General features: G+C 40.5%; 1 protein-coding gene across 4 annotated transcripts in view; it reads right to left on the bottom strand.

Annotated features, from left to right (window-relative positions):
* Positions 1–21,165, bottom strand: part of ctnnd2a (catenin (cadherin-associated protein), delta 2a) — a 243,488-nt gene that overhangs the window by 203,646 nt on the left and 18,677 nt on the right. For 3 of the 4 annotated variants that reach the window (XM_028963707.1, XM_028963722.1, XM_028963740.1), the window contains exon 2: positions 20,942–21,078. In XM_028963707.1, coding sequence (XP_028819540.1) covers positions 20,942–21,073 — 132 coding nt within the window. In that variant the 5' untranslated portion in view covers positions 21,074–21,078. Of the gene's footprint in view, positions 1–20,941; positions 21,109–21,165 lie in introns of all 4 variants that reach the window. The other variant, XM_028963713.1, reaches the window with a different exon arrangement.

The raw sequence follows: 21,165 nt of genomic DNA, 5'->3' as shown, positions 1-21,165 counted from the left end.
AATCTATGCTTCAACGTCTAGCAGATAGGAAGAGTTCGCCACAGGGGAGCCAGAGCATCCTGTTCCTTGCATGTTTTTTTCGGGAAGGGCAGTGGGGTCTTCACCCAATATATGAGCCTGTGTTCTTGGGTTGGTGGTGTATGATATATTGGGTTGCTCTGAGCAGATGGAGAAGAGCTGCATTACTATGCATATCACTACAGGCTTCGTAGGAATTAGCAGTCAGCAAGCACCTCCACAAAGGCTACCTTATTAGCAGGTAAGCCACACCTGATTCTAATGCATGGCCACGTCTGGACCCAAATGCAGTGCAAACATAATGAAACATGAGGAATATAAGTCCTGATGAAGGATGAGTCGATGCCACGGCCTGATTAGATTGGTATGATCCCACATCTAAAGATTAAAACACCCGGTCTATTTCACTGCGGGAGGTGCTGAACACAGGGGTTGAGCTCAAGGTAACCCCTTGACAAGCCTGCCTCCAGACAGGAATGATGGTTTATATCCGCTTTGAAAACCATCGATCATGTATGCTGACAGACCTGCCACACGTCTCAAGTCAACCGATTGGGTGTGGCCCAGCCTTTCCAGGGTTCACTCAAGAACAAGGCTGTTTACAGCAAAGGCAGCTGGGAAGTTTCAAGGTCTGAATGATTAAAACTGGAGCAAACGACTTCTGACACCCTATTACCCATAGTGCCCATGGTGACGCGCTGCTGTGAGGAGATTGTACATATTGATTTCATGCCTCATTACATTTCCTGTTTAATGATGCCATTGTTCTTCCTCATATAACAGGAGACCCAGATGACCAGGTATAATTTCAAAAGGAGAAGAAAATATTGGGAAAAGGGATCTAATACATTTTTGTCCTAAAGACATACAAGCCATGCAGCAAGGACTAAATGTATTAATTGTAAGAATTAATTTTATAGGTGGTAAACACAATGTAGCAGTGACTGTGTGATTATAGTGCTCTATAGGTTTAATAATGGTTATGTACCTTGCAGCACATTTCCATACTGAAGTTATTTCATGTCATGTTTCGGGCAATGACTTACCATCCATGGCACTAAAGCAAACACAGCATTTTTCCCCTTCAGATGAATATTAATGAGGCAAGTAAATAGATTTCATGTAATTTGCAACAGAACGTTAATGTACCTAACGCATCTTCAGAAATTAGTGTTGGGACATGATGGCACAGCAATTCTGAGTTCTGGTTTTTATGTGCAAATTCTGTGCTTTCCCACACACTTTGTCAAGCAGTTACAGCCACGTCAATATGAAGTTTATATTTTATGCAGTAAACTGTAATCTGTATGTTTACAACAGTGACAATTTTTTCCAAAACTGAGATAATATGCTCCAAGTAATCAATCGACTGCAGATGGTCCCATCATATACATTCTCAGGCATATACAGCATGGATCATTCTTCCATTGGAGCTAATTCATGTTTTCATTTGCGATTTTGCTGCCATTTACACTGTTAAAATGTTAGTGGCCACAGTTGCTCACGAAGCTAGACAACAGAGTACCACTAGCTCCCATTAAACCCATTCATGAAAACCGTATCCAGCCTTTGTTTTCGAGAAGCTCGGAATGGACAGAAGAACCGTAACAAACCGCAGCTCTCCCTCGACACCAATTGGTCTTTCCAGTCTGTGTTTGTTTCATGACCTCAACTGTTCACTGTAAAGTTTGTTTTATCAAGCGTCAAACTGAGCACTGGGCTTTCCATTGAACTGATGTTCTTTTCACTGGCTGATTAAAAATAAAAATCCGACTAATCACTTAAAAGAATTAATGGAATGATTGGGCGTGAGCAGTGGGTGACAGCCACCGCATCTGGAGGGGGTAATCCCATCTTCTGTGCTGGAGTGTGCACCATATTGACAAAGGCTGCTATAGCAACCACACGCTGGGTCTGTCTACAGAATTGCTTTTGTTGAGCATCCCAAAAGAAGAAGTGAAACTCCAGAGATGTAAATAAACGCCAGAGCTGGCAAAAAACTGTGAGCACAAACATCAGAAAACATGCGTCTGTACATTCAGGGTCACCAGAAGGCTGGAGCCAGTCCGAGGTTAATTTAAGGTCACAAATTCTCCAAACTGGCAGGTCCTTGCACTGCTGCAGGGAACTACAAAACTTAGACAGATGGTAGCTTATTAGCTCATTAAAATGTGCTAATGAATATATTTTGAGGCATTAATAAATTAAACTTATTCCTTTAATTAGACACAGTATATTAGTGTGGTCATTTAGTTGGCAGTTGACTCATGGCCACAGGTCATCAGGGGTCCCCTAACTCCATATCAAATGTCAAACAATTCATAACTTTGACCTGCTAGCAACAAGGGAATGATGCATTAGACATTAGAATGATGCATTAGACATTGGGGCAGTGGTGGCCTAGCGTTTAAGGAAGCGGCCCTGTAATCAGAAGGTTGCAGGTTCGATTCCCGATCCGCCAAGGTGCCACTGAGGTGCCACTGAGCAAAGCACCGTCCCCACACACTGCTCCCCGGGCGCTTGTCATGGCTGACCACTGCCCACTCAGGGTGATGGGTTAAATGCAGAGGACAAATTTCACTGTGTGCATCGTGTGCTGTGCTGCTGTGTATCACATGACAATCACTTCACTTTATTATTATTATTATTATTAGAAATGGCCCTCATTTTATACTAAACAGACATAGGAGACGGATCTTGGTATTGATATTGACTAGTCACGATGGGAAGAGGTGTGTTCTCAGGCAAGGTCTATTTCTGTTTGCAATCAAACTAAATCTTCCAGTCTACACACACACCTGCTCACACAAAATAGACTCAAGTGTCTCAACCATCTGCTGGAAATGTGTTGTGGAGGAACATTTTCTATGTTGCATTGGACTTGGACCCTTTATGTCTCATCTTTGGTTTCCCAGATCCACATATTACAAACTCAAAAAATAAAAAAACTTTTTATCCTATTGACATTTGCTGTGAGAAAGCAAAATTCTGGATCAAAGATTGACACAATCTCATAATTGTCACAACCATCTGGCGTGACAAGGCAGGTGAATGGAGATGATGATGAGATGACGAGGAAGAAGGCTGAATTCGCACGACGTCACAAAACGGGTTTAATTGGTGAAGAGCAGGACAGGGGAGACATCCGGCAACATGGTGAATGTGTAACATAACAAAAACCCGACGGAAAACAGACACAAACAGGGCAGGTGAAAACGATTAGGAGACATTACACAGGACTAACCCCTTCCGGTCCGGATCATGACATTTATGGACTGTCTAACTCCTAATGGACTGTCTAACCCCTTCCAGACCAGATCATGACAATAATGGACTGTCTGCATCACGTGATTGACACATTCTATAGTGGCTGCTTTCCACAGGGCCTTGGAACCTTCCTTCAAACATTTACATCTACTGGTCCCTCATTTTATGTGTCATTACACATTAAATGTTTAATTAATACTTTTATAAAATGTACTCAAAAGTCCTCAAAATATTTTATTGTTGAACTGTGTTATTGCATCGTGTCACGGCAAAAAATTATGTAATATTTGCACCTACAATTCCAGTAAAATCAACTCTGTAATAGTCCATGTAACAACAGATAAAATCTTTTATTATTTTATGAAAATGATTGCCCCATGGCAATGTGTGCAGTTGTTCCGCCACTGGTCTGTAATACTATATTTTGGGAACCACAAGGCAGTTCTATAAAATCTACAGACCTTGCATACCAAATTCAAATTCTGTATGTTTACAACAGTGACAATTTTTTCCAAAACTGAGATAATATGCTCCAAGTAATCAATCGACTGCAGATGGTCCCATCAAATACATTCTCAGGCATATACAGCATGGATCATTCTTCCATTGGAGCTAATTCATGTTTTCATTTGCGATTTTGCTGCCATTTACACTGTTAAAATGTTAGTGGCCACAGTTGCTCACGAAGCTAGACAACAGAGTACCGGGTCATTGTTACTTGATGTAACAATGTTACATCCACTCCTGTTTTGTGACGTCGTGCGTATGTGTCCTTCTTCCTCGCCATGTCCAGACATCATTCCAGATCTACTGCCTCACCATGTCAAACCATTGTGACAGCAACAAGTGCACAATTGGATTTGGGGATCTTCTGCCATTCCTCCTTGCAGATCCTTTCCAGTTCCGGCAGGTTGGATGGTATACGTTGGTGGACAGCCATTTCAGGATTAACATCTAAAGGCAATGAAGAAAGATCCTTTCCTATGAGCCATCACTGTCAGCCTTGATGTTCATTAGGCTCCAGGTGCAACAATAAAAAATAAAAATAAAAAACATGAGACAGAAGTTCAGATACAAATATTGTATGGGAAAGACAAAAAATCTAAATGCATTGCATGAGATATTACCACTTCAGGCATAAGCACCATGGACGGCTCCTAATGCTGAAACATTGCATGAATTTTCATATAAACAGGTCTCTGGAATGTAAATACATTAAATTAAACATTATGTAAGGAGCCCCTTCCAGACCCTGTGCTTCCTTGATTCTTGTTTTCACCTGAGTTTGCATTTAGGTCTGTTCTCCGTCAGGTCATTGTTTGGTGATGTTTTACTATGTCTTGAGATTTTTGTATTAAATTCCCGGTCCTGTAAGTAACTCATATGTGGCCTGCTGACACATCAGTTTTCAAAAGCATGCTATTAGCAAAAAAAAAAAAATACCACAAAAGAACGTTATTATGACTGTGACCTACATTATAAATCAGTCAAATGGGAATGTCAATTGTTTGACAGTCTGATGTCTGATGAACACTCTTCCTGTCTCTTTATGCTACAATGGTGCTTGCAAGGTCTTTAAGCCATGCATATTATAATATACTGTGAGTCTGATCAATTACTCTGAACACCAACCCATAACAGAAAGTCCACTGGAATCCATGACACCAACCTAGTGGGTAAAACACTTGTCTATGAACCAGAACATCACAAAGTTACAGGTGAGCAAGACCCTGAGTTGCTCCTGGGGACTGTCCCTGTAACTACTGATTGTAAGTCGTAAAATGTAGTAAAATGCCGTAAAATGCCGTAAAATGTAAATGTAAATATTAGCACTAATCTCAGAATATTCTGTTGAACAAATTTTAGATTGTTATTTCTTATAACAGTTAGCAATATGCTAAAAACTAGAAATCTCAAGTAATAACTAGGCCTCTAGAGCTGGTGTCAGCTGTAAGAGCAGGCAGTATTATTGAAGTAGTTGATGGAGCAGGTGGTCACATGAAATTTGGTGACGTTTGAAACACCAAAAATGTAGTCTGTTAGCATACTAATGCTAGCATGCTTACATCAAAAATGCTAACAGGGCGTGGCCAAGATGAGTCACGTTAAATATGGTCTTAATGTGGTTGATGGAGCAGGTGGTCTTAATATTGTGACTGATGGAGCAGGAGGTCTTAATGATGTGGCTGATGGAGCAGGCATTCCTAATAAAGTGGCCAAAAGATCAAGCGTTCCTAAAAAAGTGGCCGAAGGAGCAGGCCGTTCCTAATAAAGTGGCCGAAGGACTGGGCAGTCTTAATGAAGTGGCTGGTTTGAGATTCCATTGAATTACAGTGTTGGCGATGCTGCTGTATCACTACCCCTTGTATGGCCCCCTTTGTTGGTAATGACACTGTAGCAGTATTATTTGTAAGGGGCCCTATTTTAAAATTGCTACCAATGCTAAAATTAGCATTCAATGCATTCCTATAGGGAATTAACCCTGTTTGAAAATTAATAGCTTGGCCACGCCCACTCCGATTGTTTATAAAAGTAATAGCACACCTCACACTCGTACAAATTTTTGATATATAGCTTGCTGGTGTGCTGAAAAGGGGACTGAAAAAAAAAACATCTGGAGAAAAAGTCCAAAAAAGTCGAATTTGGAATTTGGGGAATTGCGAGCGGACCGTAAACCCAACCAAGCCAAACCATATGTCAAACCATGTGAAACAAAAAGCTGCACATCCTGACATAAACTTTGTGTGTGTGTGCTCAACTGTATTAGTGTAAATTCTAACTGTTTTTTGCTGGCGTCCCGTGGGCCCCAAAGCAGCAAACAATATGTCATGTTGTGCGGACAGGTCAGGCCAGAGTGCATTTTCAGTTCTTAGTGTGGTGGCCATGAATGTAAGACATGGCTCTTTTTGCTTTTCTCCTAATTTTCCGGAAACCTGTTGGTGATACCGGTCTTCGGCCTTGCCTCGACTCCCGGGTCACTGGCTTTGACGGGTACCCTCAGGGAGCAAAAAACTTATTCCCAGCACAATAGTAAATGGTCTGTCATACTGAAAGGCCCAAATTAGAATCCCTATTGGCTCTAAAATGCATATGACCCAATCCATAAAAAACTAAAGTTTGTAGGAAAAAAATGAACTGCATGTATGGGCATAAAATGACAATTGACACAGGTAGGCCACTGGTTAGGGCCCTTGGACAATTTTTTTTTTTTAAGGTTTTAAGACCTTTACATGTGTTATATCATATGCCACAATATGCAAGGTATCAGAGCTAATATCAGGGACCTTAAGGCAATTCACAAGCTGAAACGGGCAGCCATTAAATAAATCCCACCAATTGAGTCTACACCTAAATCAGGCTCTGAAAGATTGCAGCGAGTTTTTTTCTTGCTATATCAACACAAGCAACAATACCAAGAAACAGGAAAAATACACTTGAAAAATTAGATCTGGATAATTTTTAATTGACTTTTTTTCTCTCTTGAACTGCTTTTGTTATAATTGGTCATAAGAAAAAAAGCTTGGCATTTAAAGTTGCAAAATATCAATGTGACAAAAAGGCCATTTTATCTGATGATAATTAAACTAATTAAGTGCCCTTACAGTGCAGGCTGAAAATATTCTCATTAGATAATATAATTTGAGAATAATGACCACAGAGAATACACTCAATCGACAAGGCAGTTCAAACTGAGAATGCAGAACTTTCCTGTGGTGAACAGTGTGGATGGGTGACAGGGATGGGTGACAGGGAAAAATCTTCTTACTGTGGCTTCTGTTTAAATGGTCAGCACATTTCAAGTCATCTTTTTTTATTCCACAGCATATCCATGCACAATGTTCCCCTCCAGTTAGAGGAACAGGTCTTAAGACGCATAAATAATGTACATGCTGTGCCTGTATTCCCATAATGGACTATGCTCTGAGCCTGAATGGCTTATATGAGACTCACATGCATGGATGCAAGAAAGAATATATCATATGAGGTATCGTCTGACCACTAAACAATGCATTATTGACATAAATATTTTCATGCCATTGTGGGGCACATTGTGGGGCACTGTCACAGTGACTAAACATTATTCTGGCAAATGAAATGCACTGATATGAATCATGAAACATTATCCGCTCTACCAATATTTATAGGTCACAAAAGTGGTTAGTGGATGCGTGGTCAGTGTTTGTGTGTGTGTGTGTGTCCTGAATGAGGACATTTTGCTGGAAGTCATCAGAAGGAGGTTTTTAAAAAAATCATTCAATATCCTTAACCACTTGACCCAAATCAGGGTCATGGTGTCCGAGCAAAATGGAGAACACTGGGTAAAGGACAGGGAATTACCAAAGCCAAATTAACATATTAACATAATCAACATAATTAACAGAAACATATGGTGGTTAGCAATTTGACCTCACACCTTCGAGGTCATGAGTTCAAATCAGGGCTCCCCATGTGAGTGCAGGTTTCGTCCACATTCTCTGGTACCCCCAGCTGCCAAAATGCATGCACACTAGGTGAACTGGTGGCTCTAAAATATAAGTATAAAGAGGTATGAGTGTGTGAGTGTGTGTTGCCTATGTTCACTGCGGTGTGCCTACCCTACCTGTGCCTGTACCCTGTACATGCTGGAAAAATGTATTATAATAAAAGTATGCAAAAAGCTCAAGATTCACCAGTTACATACTAGTTATAATGTCAATGAAAAGAAATCTACCAGTCATAACATATTCATAAAATCAACTTTAAATACATTTATGCTCATTTTTACATCCAATCACTGAGCAAATGCAATGCTTTGTCCGTTTTTTAAAGGAAGGGGTGGGGAACTCTCTGGGTGACATAAGGGGACACATTGTACATGTTAAACAGTACATAGTGAAACAAAACAACTTTTCTCCAGAACATGGTGCTACATGTAATATTTAAACTAGGGCTACTACTAATGATAATTTTAATAATCAATAAATCTGTTGATTTATTTGTATTTACTTTTTATGAATCAATGAATCGGATAAAAACTGTCATGATCCGTTCTGGAAGGGGTTACTCCAGTCAAATGCACAAACATGTTACTCCTTGAGCTGTTATAATACTAATAATATAAAATAAAAATGGACTAATACATAAAACATATACATGTATGCTTTTTATCTGCCAAATATATAGACTTTTAAAATAAAGTTCCCCCTTAGCTGTCAGAAAAGAATGTCAGAACTACACTGCAGATGCACACACTCGCAGACACACAATTTAGCAGATGAACACACTCACAAACTCTCACATGGACACACACACAGACACACACTTACTCTCTCTCTCTCCCATTGTTCAGACACTTTTCATGCAAAAATGTTAGCATGTTCACATGCTCCTGGCTCAGTCTCACTATTTTCTTTGAGGCCATGTTGCCTGCTGCAGAAAACAGCTGCTCAGATGGTGTTGATGTGGCAGTGATGCAGAGGTAAGGAGTGAAGTGATTGTCATTGTGAAACACTGCAGCACACGATGACACAACAAGATGTGTTTTCTGCTTTTAACCATCAGCCACGGTGAAATACAGTGTGAAAGGGGAGCTCTGAACTGAGGTGCTATGAGCATAATAAAGAGACTGTGATGGAAGCCCCAGTATTTCCAGTGGCGGTATGAGCTCGTTCTTCTTGGTGGATCTTGCTGCTGCTGATCCAGAAGTTCTCCTCTAGATAAACACAGAAGAACCTTATGTTCTTGACAATCTCCACACAAGATCCGTGTGATGAGCTTGATGATGTGGTCATATGTCAGCAGGGTGAACAGCATTGGACTGAGCACACAGCCCTGAGGAACTCCAGTGCTCAGTGGGGTGGTGCTGGAGATGCTTTTCCCCATCCGGACAGACTGAGGTCTCTCAGTCAGAAAGTTCAAGATCCAGTTGCAGAGGGAGGTGTTCAGGCCCCGCAGGCTCAGCTTCTCGACCAGGTGCTGAAGTATGATGGTGTTGAATGCTGAACTGAAGTCTATGAACAGCATTCGTATGTATGTGTCCTTATTGTCCAGGTGGGTGAGGGCCAGATTCATGGTGGTGGCGATGGCATTGTTCATGGAGAGCTTGGCAAATTACAGTGGGTCCAGCCTGACCAGTCTTTCGAAGCACTTCATCATGATGGGTGTAAGTGCAATGGGATGATGAACACATGGTTAATTTGTTCATGGTGGTGACATTTGCCAGTCAGTGCACTCAAAGCAGTCTTGAAGAGGAGAAATGGCTTCTGCCCAGGTTCTCATCTGCTTCAGAAGTGGTTTTGTGTGTCTGACGAGCAGTCTGTATGCTGGAATTAGCATAACAGTGACGTGGAATTTAAGTCGCTCTGGATAAGGGCGTCTGCCAAATGCCGTAAATGTAAAATGTAAATGTAAATGAAAAATGATATGTTATTTCAGATCCGACTGCCTGAGCTGCCGCTCTCAAATGGTGAAACAGAATGTCCAAAACATTCTTTATACATTTGGCCATTTCTAGCCACTGCAGGACCACAGAGAGGCTGGGGGAACTCGTAATAATGTTAAATAATCTCACAAAGTAAAATTTTCATAATAGGGGACCTTTAAATGTCAGGCAAATTTAATAAGTGTTTCTACATTTATTAAATTCCATCAATCAAAAATCAACGTTTGAAGTATTGCTTGAAGTTGCAATATATGTGTTGAGGTGTGGACAGATATGCTGTGCAGTGGCTGTTCCTGCCCATGTTTTGAAGGGCAAACTTATACGCAAGCAGCTTCCCCATGACCCTGACCTGGAAAGACAGGTTAAGAACAAGGACGGATGGATGGATGCTTTTCCTCCTTAAGACAAAAAGGACATGCAAAGCACATTAAGAAAAAAAGTCTAAACAAGGTCCTGACACCTTTATCTAAATCTAGGACCCATGCAATATTTCCCTAAGCACTCAATTGAGCTATTTTACTCTATACCACTGACAGTGATAAATGAGTCATGGCAGTTCCCATTTGGCACACAGATATGTAAGGCTGATCATGTGCCTTGGCCTTTTAAAAGCTGGACAGAACACTAATGTCTCCCGTCAAAGGAGACCCAGAGGAAGGGCAAGTGTGCTGAATATCCCATTTCCCCAACCACAGAGCAATACACACAACAGAGAGGTTCACAGGCTGTTAACTAACTTTCAGTCGAACCAATCAGTTCATTGAACGCAAGACATTTGCTCTTTTCGGCAGACTTTAACAAACACTAGATTTGACACGAGCCCTCCGGGGCTTAAACTGTATTATTTTCAGGGGACGCAAAAAGGTATTAATAGTGGAGACACGTGCCACTGTAAATAATGACAGAGATTTGTTTTCCAAATGGCACACTTTGCACGCTGCGCGTATCCATTACTCCTGCAGTTCAGAGCGGGTGGAGATAAGAGCGGTAGGCTTGCAGCACGGGGCGAGACGAGGCCCAGTTAAAAACACATTAGAGCAGCAACCTGGAAAGAGCTGACCCAAGAGTGACACTCCTCGGCTATGAAGAAAGGCAAATGCGCAGTATCTTGAGCGTAATTAGCATTTGGGAATTTGGGAATGAGGCTGTCCGATCGCTCTGACATGCCCGTGAACTTATCTTGTGAAGTGTGTCCCATTTCTTGAATGCCAGACCACAGTGTGCTTGATATACAGAAATGAAACAAACCGATTATTTAATGATTAAGTGAGACAAGTGAGCTGGAAGCTAGACGTAGACGGCCTGAGTTAAAATGGAGCCAGAATTTGAACTTTTTAACGACGTAACTGGCTCACACATTTGGTGTTGATGTGACAAAGCAACAATGTAAATCTCACAAGTAAACAAAACGTATGTTTTTTTTTTTGTTTGTGATAGTAGCCTAGATGTTAACACACTCGCCTATGAACCAGAAGACCATTGTGTCCCTAAGCAGCATGGATAAGGGCATCTGATAAATGGAGTAAATGTAAATGTAGTGAAATTGAATAAAATACAATATGTAACATATTGGTGTTATAAATGGATAACAACAATCACATGTTGATAGCTGGTTTCAGATGGTTTAGCTGGTATGTGATGCATGGTCAAAGATATATCGGGCAAAGAGATATCAGGCAGCTCTCAGCCCAGAGACAGCAGCTCTCTACAGCAGCCAACTAAAAGCAAAATATACCATAGAAGCCACGGCCAATCAAAATGAAAGCAAGGACGCTCGCTCACAACTCATGGTATGCTAGTTACAGTTCAGCTTTTTAATACACATAATATAGTGAATTATCATAAATTAAATTGCAATAGCGATATTTGGCAAATTAATGTAAGTTTTTTAATCGTTTAACCCAATCCACAGTCATTTTGTTTGCCTTGCATTTTTTAGTAATACCAACTAAATGGACAGAATCTACACTGTAAATGAAAATCTACACTGGTACATGAGAAAGATTAGGTATTTGGTTTATAATGTAATATTTTGTTATGTGTTATGTTACAAGGTCGCTTACAGAAACTGTTATACCTTTAGAGCTGTTATAGAAGGCAGTTTAACAAAGATTATGTCTTTAACACAAAGGCTGGAGACTCATTTACATATTCCTAAAGTTGCATGCATATGGTAACCAATCCTGGCTCATATAGTATTTTCCTCATTAGATGGCCACTGGCAACATTAGATTTAGTAGAAGCATGCAGAAAACACAGCTAAAACTATTGGAAACATTGTTCTATTGACCCAAAATATCAATAAACAACCCTTAAGAGATGGCCACAATGGTTCAGAATATTTACAAGACAAGACAAGCAAGAGCAATCAGAGCGATTAGGGGCAAGAGCTGCAAGCTTTGGAAGTATGTTGGGGGCATGAGTGTGCAATGTGACAGCTCAGCTAGTGTACAAAATCAATGCATTTTTTTCTTCAATTTGCTAGAATAAAATCATATGTCGTTCAGTGCACAACAATAAAAATTAGGACATCAGCGGCATCTGTGGGATTTATAAAGAGCAGTCACAAGAGCAGCTGGAAAATGGCTGACACGCTGTCAATGAAAGCAACCTGTGGTTAAGACAGAAGCCCTGCTATCTCCCACCCTGCAGGAATCACAGAGGTGCATTCATTATCCGCCCTGCTGGGACAGGAGCCTGAGTCATGAGTATATTTATCAAACCTCAGGGCCGGACATAATGGATGAGTCTGCTCACCCCATCCATAACTATACTGAACAAGAAGTATAGTATATCAGGAGACACACCGCACTGTTGAAAAAAATTAAACAGAATATATTAAATACTGATGGTATTAATGAGCATAGGTGAGGAAATCTAGCCATTTGTAAAGCAACTAAAAAATTTATCCATAAGTATTACTAAACTGAACTGTGAAAATCTCAGCAGTGTGTTAAGGTAAATGCAGATCACTCATTCATCTGATCAATAATTTAATCAAAACTAAAACTGCAGATCCCATTTAATTAACAATGCTCACACTGAAAATACACTTGACCAATACAGTGTAACTCCAAGACAATCACACTTCTGTAAAATTAAACTGTCCACTTAGAAAGCAACACCGATTGACAATCAATTTCAATGCTGTTGTGCAAATGGAATAGACAACAGGTAGAAATTATAGGCAATTAGCAAGACATCATTGTGCAAGCAGGAACAGGAGGAGCATGCCCAGGCATTGTAGGAGGTCATACAGACACATGAAGGCCACGCACACTACTACACACCAGTACTGAGCCTAAATTTTACTTTTAAGGACATAACATCAAAGTTGGATCAGTCTGTAGTGTGTTTTTCCACTTAAATTTTGAGCGTGACTAAAAATCCAGACCTCCATGGGTTGATAAATTTGATTTCCATCTATAATTTTTGAGTGATTGTGTTGTCAGCACATTCAACTATGTAAAGAACAACAAATTGAACAAAAAGAATATTTAATTCATTCAGATCTAGAATGTTTTCTTTTTCATGTTCCCTTTATTTTTTGGGTGTATATTTTGCACATATGTGTGTACACTATAGCCTACAGTAAATAAATACATATTTTCAAATACATATTTCACAGTATAATCCCAATGACTGATTTCATTTTCCACTGGGACCCAGCAATAAATGATTTCATGAGAGTCAAATATAAGTTAGGCATAACAAATATGAAAGTGAAAGTGAAGTGATTGTCACACGTGATACACAGCAGCACAGCACACAGTGCACACAGTGAAATTTGTCCTCTGCATTTAACCCATCACCCTGAGTGAGCAGTGGGCAGCCATGACAAGCGCCCGGGGAGCAGTGTGTGGGGACGGTGCTTTGCTCAGTGGCACCTCAGTGGTACCTTGGCAGATCGGGATTCGAACCAGCAACCTTCTGATTACGGGGCCGCTTCCTTAACCACTAGGCCACCACTGTCCCGGTATATGCCTATATATGTAATATATATGTAAATATATGTATCTGTAATTTACTAAAGTATTTCAATTTGGGAAAAATTATACTTTACTTACATTTCAAAGTTAAATATCTTACTTTAAACTTCACAACAAGAGTTTGCCGTTCAAACAGTCGACGCTTTTGTTCGCCCCCTGGTGGTCTCTACTATTGGTTGAGAAAGAGCTTGATTTGGTATGCAGCTATTCAAATGTTAAAATCGCCCACAATCATCTGATCGATTAATTGTGCAGACCTACATGCACACAGATGTACAGATACGATACAGTAAAGAAAACTACTGCATTCTGGTTTTAGTTTTCTCCAGTGTGTCACCCATTAAAGTGGGAGAAAAAGTCATCAGCACACAGAATTGCCATTGATTTCTCAGAGTGGTCATCCCAAAAGTGTGTGCTCTCGCTCTTAGGTGACTACAGAACAATTCTCTGATCACAGACCAATCTGTTGCATTTCATCTCATTATGAGCAAAACCCTCCTATCACTGCTCTTCCTGCAACGTCCAGATGAGATTCTGGGCAAATCAATGATCAATTCTTAAGAAACCCAATCATTACATCTCTGTAAAATACTCCGTTCCATAGCCTTATACCATAATAAACCATAAATCGACATTAAACTCACAGCTGGACAATCTCAACATGTAAAGGAAATCTATAAGTCATGCAGGGACAGTGGGAAAAAAGCATAAAGGCCTATGAAATATCCAGTCACACAAGCCAAAACAGTTTTTTAAAGCTAAAAACATTAAATATGGAGATACATCCCTGGATCAGTTAAAATACCTTAATCTTCATGCTCAGCACCAAGGCAAAATCGTACATGTAGGAGAAACATTACAGAATCAGAGAAATGTGGGGAAGAAGAAATTTCTTTTGACATTGTGACATTTCATGTCACAAGCACATCATATATGGAAGAGCCATATATGATGGTTAGCCCTGCTGGTAAAAAAAAATAACATTCTAATACATCTTGCAACCTGTTAAAATGTGCCTGGTGCAAAGATCTGGTTTGTTTTCAGTACGAAATCTGGAGTTCCTAAGCACTGTCAAACAGCAACAGCTTATCATGTGCATAAATTATGTCTGGAAAATGGTAGAATGAAATTTGTCAGAATCTCACTTAAATAACTCCCAAGAGCCAATCAAAATGCAAAGCCAAAACTGACTGTGTTACAATGTGTGTTTGTTTGTTTATTCCTGGTTCGAATTGGGAAAACACTACCGGGCGTCTATGCTAGTCTCCTCAAATCTGCATAATCATCATGATCTTCTGTCTCTGACAACTGAACACACAGCTGGTCTAGACAAGTGATATACACACACACACACACACACACACATATACACACACAATACATGAACAAGAGTGCATCATCAGTTTACAGAGAAATATTTTCATGTCCTACAGCGTGAACAGCCTTCCAGGCCCCCAACCATCCAGCACTGTTTGTTCCAGGCCTGTCAGCATTGACTGGTCATAGTAAAACACCAGCTGTGGCCCCACACAGCAGTTTTTCTTTTTTTCCACCATTTGTTGCCTGTGGTGGGGTGGCAGAGTTGCCGAGGGGAACGGTGCCTGCTGGGCCTCCTGGGAGAAATCATTAGACTCCAAAGGACAAAGCGATTAGAGGGACCTGCACTCCTCTCCCCCCTGACACCCAGCTCACCCCGAACTGCTGCTCACCTTCAGCCGACCTGCATCCCCCTCTGCTCACTGGCTGCTGACCACTGGGCTCTTAAAGCAGATCCAGCCAGTTCAAACAACCAAACACAGGAATATGCAACAGACTGTATGCCGAAAACCCTAAACATACTTTTGCATTCTTAGAAAACAATTTAAGAATTAACTTGTCATAGTGAAGTTTATTTGAAATGTCAACGCCTAGCAGGTCTTTCTAAAGTGCATCTGGCACACTTTCAGTGGTGCAACTTACACAGAACATGCGTAGTGCTATGAGTCCAAGAAACAGAGAGAAGGATGTAAGCGAAAAATACTTCTAATAATAATAAAGATGAGCAACAATAAGCATAAAATCAATGGCAACCCGCAGTGAAACAAAAACAGCAAATGACAACCTGTTCATGAATATTTATTTCGCCAGTTAAGGCTAAAGAAAATGATCCTAAGTCATATTCATTCGTTCATTTTATTTAAAAGACAATGTAGATTATTTGGTTTGTTTCTCTCTGTGAAAGTGATCTCTCTGGAAAAGTATGCTTTTTTTTCCATCTGAACTCGTTTTTACATTTAAAATAGTCAATTTAACTACTCATAATTACCAGGTTAGGGAGGGGTGACAGTGTTTATGCCCTTTGAACTAATTGTCAAAAAATTGGCAAAATTTCCTTAAATTATTGATGTAACAGGGGGTGACATTCTTTTTTACATATAAATAGTACATTGTCTTCTCGTATATTGTGTCACCTGTTCGAAAGAAGAAAAATGCACATTCTAAAATTAAAAATTGTCCGTTATCACACTTTTCTCTCTGTGGCCCTCTATTTGGCCAGCATAATACTCACATTCAAACAGCATTTCTCAGATGAGCTGGAATGTGCGGTTCACAGCGTAAACGTGCGATACTGAGTTAGCATGGACCAAAATCCCTGTGCTGCTCTGATTTGCTAATAGTGCCAAATACAGTGGTCAGTTACACTTATTTAAGTTACACTTAAATATATGGAACCACATGATCCCACCCGTCACCTTGCCAGTAATGAGATGCCATGGCGATATGACATTTCCATTTTTTACCATGTCTGGGTTTCAAGGGGAAGTGCCGTAAGCCTGTTGCTGCTGAGGTGGTGCTGTCAAAATAGCAGAGATGTCTCAACTCCCTCACAGGACAGCCTGGCTACCCCTGGGTTGGGCAAATAAGTAGTTCCGGTCACAGGGTGCTGCAGTGATCACTTTACTCTTCTTCTTGCAGGCCTGCTCCTCTGGGACGTCAACATCATCACTGTGGAGAGTGGTGTGTGTGTGAGAAGGCGTGCAGATGTGTGAGAAATGCATTGTCTGAAATCTTCAGTGGTGAACGCAACACTGTGTTGCAACTGCTAGCTGGACTCCACCCTACCATGTAATACCACTGTTTACCTCACGTGGGTGAGTTAATGTAGCATCAAGTCTCTCCTCAGTTCAAACCCGTAGAAGTAAATATCTATCTTTTATCATTAGTTAGATGTCTGGAATTTACATAGAAGTTGGAGTGGTACTTCCTGTCTGACTGGCAAAACATTTACCAAGTCTTAGAGTCAGCAAGGAAAATATCATTTTATCAGCCAAGAAGCAACAGGCCCTATTCTGACAAAGGCAGTTTTTGTTTCTTGAGAGATGGAAGACCATTTCAATTCTATCAATGGACCTCTTAGTCTACTTGTGCCAGACTTTGGACGTGCCTGTGCTGGACAGTTTTTTTTTTATTGTAATAGTGCTTGATTTAAAGAACCAAATTTAAATATCAGTATTCTTTAGGTTTGTTGGACCAATATTCTAAAAGACAAAAAAAAGCTGACATCGCCACAACTGTATTCAACAAGGAGCTAATTAAGAGTCAAGTAACAGTGTTAATGGGGCTGAAAAGTCCATAAACACTTTCAAAACTAAACAATCAGCAAAAAAATAAATAAATGTGTGCCAGACAACACAAGCATTCTGCTTAGAGTGGGTTTTATTTGTTGCATTCAAGCTTAAAGCTGAACTCGAGTCTCCTGAGACATAAAAATGATTTATAATGTTATGCAGCTCTTACAGCTGCCAGCACAAAGTCTGTGAATACTGAGCAATCTGTAAGAACCGAGCATTACAGCAAGCTTTTATTATGGCTAGACATTCTTACCCACTGCACTCCAAAAGTGACAAAAGTACCTTGCATGGAATTGTGGGTACGGGTTGTCTTACAGGCCTTTTTTGTAATGTATGGACCATAAAATTTTGACCCATTACTTCTGCCAGTAATTAGAATAAAACTTCAGTGGGAACCTGCATGGCAACAAAGACCCTGAGTGGGGACCAATGATAGCATATGTGACAGTGAGAATGAAACTGCGCTGCAGGAAGTGGCACTAAGGCGCATCACAAAACTGGGGATGTATACATTTTTAACCAGACGAGACTGCACAGCATGGAGATGAACAGTTGCCAAAAAGAGCCTTGTTGCCAAATCATGTTAAAAAAAAAACAGAAAATCTGGCTCTGGGGCAAAACTTTAAGATATAATACCACTGGCCATAAAAAAAGAAATAAAACATATTTGCTAAATAAGCTCAAAAGACTCAGTGACTTAATCTTTATTTTTAAATAATAAAGTTTGAATCAATCAAAAGACTTGGAGAGAATATACAGCAGAACTCCATTCTGACAATATGAATGTGTCCTATAGTGAGATCAGATTCAAGGAAGAAAGACATCGCTGGTTATCAGGCTGAGAAACTGTGAATTTATCTCTGGCTTAATTCAACAACTACCAGCACTGCCAAGCCATAGTTTATGTATCCTGAAGCAAAGTCAAGCAAAAAGTCAAGTCAAGACAGCCTCAAAATCTAAAGTCACAAGAAACGTCTAAAAAACAGCACGTCTATTTAATTGAAATGTTCACAGAAATGGATCAGATGCATGAAGAACCAACATCCAACATCCTTTAAAAAGAAAAAACTCCTTAAAAAACTTTAAAAAAAAGCCAGGATTAGGAATTTACATCAACATCAAAGATAATATGAATGCAAAGACTGTTCTCATTTGAATTCAGAGTGATACGGTGTCTAATTTAAATCCCTATTATATTACAGCGGCCAACTGGAAAAGAATGACTTCATTTGGATTTTTTTTCCTAAAACAAAAACCCTGTGTAACTCACACCAATGAAGCCACCATCAAATATGTGCCTTGAGTCCATCAAAGCAAAAACTTCAAAGACAACTGAGTTGGGCGATCATTTGCATGTCATCAATATTTATGGTGCTTTAGCCACCTACTTCCCTGACAGGAACCTGCTGATGTATGTTTCTCATGTTCTCACTGCTGCCTCGAAATCAATAAAGTACACGGCTCAACTCAAAGCAGGAAGCAGACCCGTGGACCTAACGATGGAGAAGAATGATGTGCATCCACAAGATGCAATATATCTCGCACAGATCAGAGAAAAAGGGCAACTTGGCATATGTGCATTAACATATGGACAAAAGCCATAATAACAGCGGAAGTGCTTATGATTTGAATATTGATACCACCAATCACCATTTCGCGAAAGGGAAGAGAACACCTGAACTGAGGGCAGGCATGTGGAAGACTCCACAAAGAGTCAGTCATATAATAAAATCCAAGTGACATACATTACGGTGTGGTGGGCTGGTGCCTCACCCTGGGCGAGTCCCTTTTGTGCTGTTAGGCTCATTCTATTTTCCCCTCTATATTCCGTTATATACATAATTCTGTTCTTTCCTCCTTGTCCCGTGAACACATTTACCATGTGCAACCCGCACCCGAGGCTATGTACCCCTCTATTGCCTGGTGTTTTGCCTTTTCGGGTCTGTGACCCCTGTCTTGTATTTAATTAACATTTGTAATTTGCACCCATGCCTACGTCCTCCTACCTCAGTTCAGCGTGACAAGATCCTTTACACAGGTCCAGAACACTGACACTGATGGTAGCGCTGATGTTATTTCAGAAAAAAGAAAAAAGCCTGTCATATTAACATTGCAAGCTCTTTTTCCAAATGATAGTTTTTAATTCCAAAAATGTGTCATATCTTTGCTAATAACCTGTTTTACAATTATAGTAGTATATTAGAGAAGAACTCAAGTGTTTTGTTTGCCCTGGAATAAACGTGACATGGCGCTCTCAGAATTAGGATGACTAACTTAGCCGGGAGCATCTTCTGGCTGCTGTCAAAAAAAAAAAAAAAGTTCTCATGCAGCAAACAAAAGAAAGCAAGAAGTAGATCTGCATGGAAATACAGCGCGAACGTGCCAGCACTTACTGAGTCACAGGGTGTGTGGGTGAACGATGGGCGGCCAAATCGAACACATTATGCCTCATTTGGCCAAGCATTCCAAAAGGCCAGAGGGCCAGTTCGTGGATGGGTGGACCCGATCACTCCATCCATTGATCTGGCACGATGTAGGGTCTGAGTCAAATTTATCAAATCTAGAGAGCGCGAGCAAGACGGGGAACACACTCTACCGTGCTGCTGCATCATTTTATGCTTTCGTTTTTGAAGCTGCTGCCTCAGCCTTCCACATATCAAAGCTCCAGCAATATATTGATAAAAGAGCCGACTCACAGAAGCACTGGGAGGCCATTCTGCCTGACTAAAAAAAATCTGGCTGAAAGACCAGCAACAAAACTCAGAGGTGACGCGCTCTGTTCATAAAACACAAATAGGTCAAATCATCCTCATTAAGGCAGCTATTAAACTGCATTCTCTGTTTCAGTATTTTGTGTTAATGCGTGGAAGATATAATGGAACGTGATTGGATCAGTCAGGTCCAGCTCATCGGGTACCAGTGTCACATGCAAGAACAGATTGTTAACATAAAAATATATATATAAGGACATTAACCGGGCATGAAAAAAAAGATTCAATAACTTTCACTTATTCCCTTTGAACTAGTGAAAAAAAACAGTATGAGGCATCACTGGAGCTTTGACTAAGCTTCAAAGTCCAAGTTATATCAAACTCTAATATTCATCAAAAACAAGGAAAACACTAGCAGCTTGGAGCTAAGGATAAAGACAGTAAACAAATCTACTGCAATCCCACTCAGATGAAATCCACATCAGATTTGTCTGTGTGATGGGGCCAAAAGATAAAAGATCAGTTTATCTGTTCATTACAAAGGTGTATTATTTTCAGGATGTTACTGTGATAAAAAAAAAAAAAAAACTTTAATTCAAACACTGAGACTTCTATACCCAGAAATAACAGCAATAAAAGCTTTGGAATGTGTTAGTCGGAGCTTACAGCATCGGCTTTGTCCTCTCGTCTTTCTTTTGCTTTAATCTTCTCCCCGAGGCACTGTAAGCCCTGACACTAACATTAAAATGACAAATGTGCTTGGAGACCCTGGTGACCCCTGAACCGCTCAGGCTATGGAACAATAGAACCCAGGATTCAATTGCACCTTCTTTAGTTGAGATGCAGGTAGGCTTTCCAGGCCGGCTGGTTTCAGAACCCTCTTCTCCATGATAAATGAGCAGCTGTGGAGAGGGTGGGACCTACCTGCTCTTTGACGGAGGCCAGGATGGCAGAGGTGGTCTCTGTCTCGGTTCCGTCACCATTGGAGGCACTGAGAGCTGGGCTCAGCATGGCAGCTGGCTTCTCTGCATCGGATGGTTGGTCTGGAACGGGCATCTCTCCTGCATCAAGAGGCAGGGATTAGAAGAGATCTGCAGAATGAAAACAGAACTACGCACAATCAGGGAACTGAATTACATTCAGCAGAT

The sequence above is a fragment of the Denticeps clupeoides genome, chromosome 2 (genome assembly GCF_900700375.1).
Source record: "Denticeps clupeoides chromosome 2, fDenClu1.1, whole genome shotgun sequence".
In the NCBI taxonomy this organism is placed as follows: domain Eukaryota; kingdom Metazoa; phylum Chordata; class Actinopteri; order Clupeiformes; family Denticipitidae; genus Denticeps; species Denticeps clupeoides.
The sequence above is the reverse complement of the archived record's forward strand: the minus strand, read 5'-3'. Positions and strand labels throughout refer to the sequence as shown.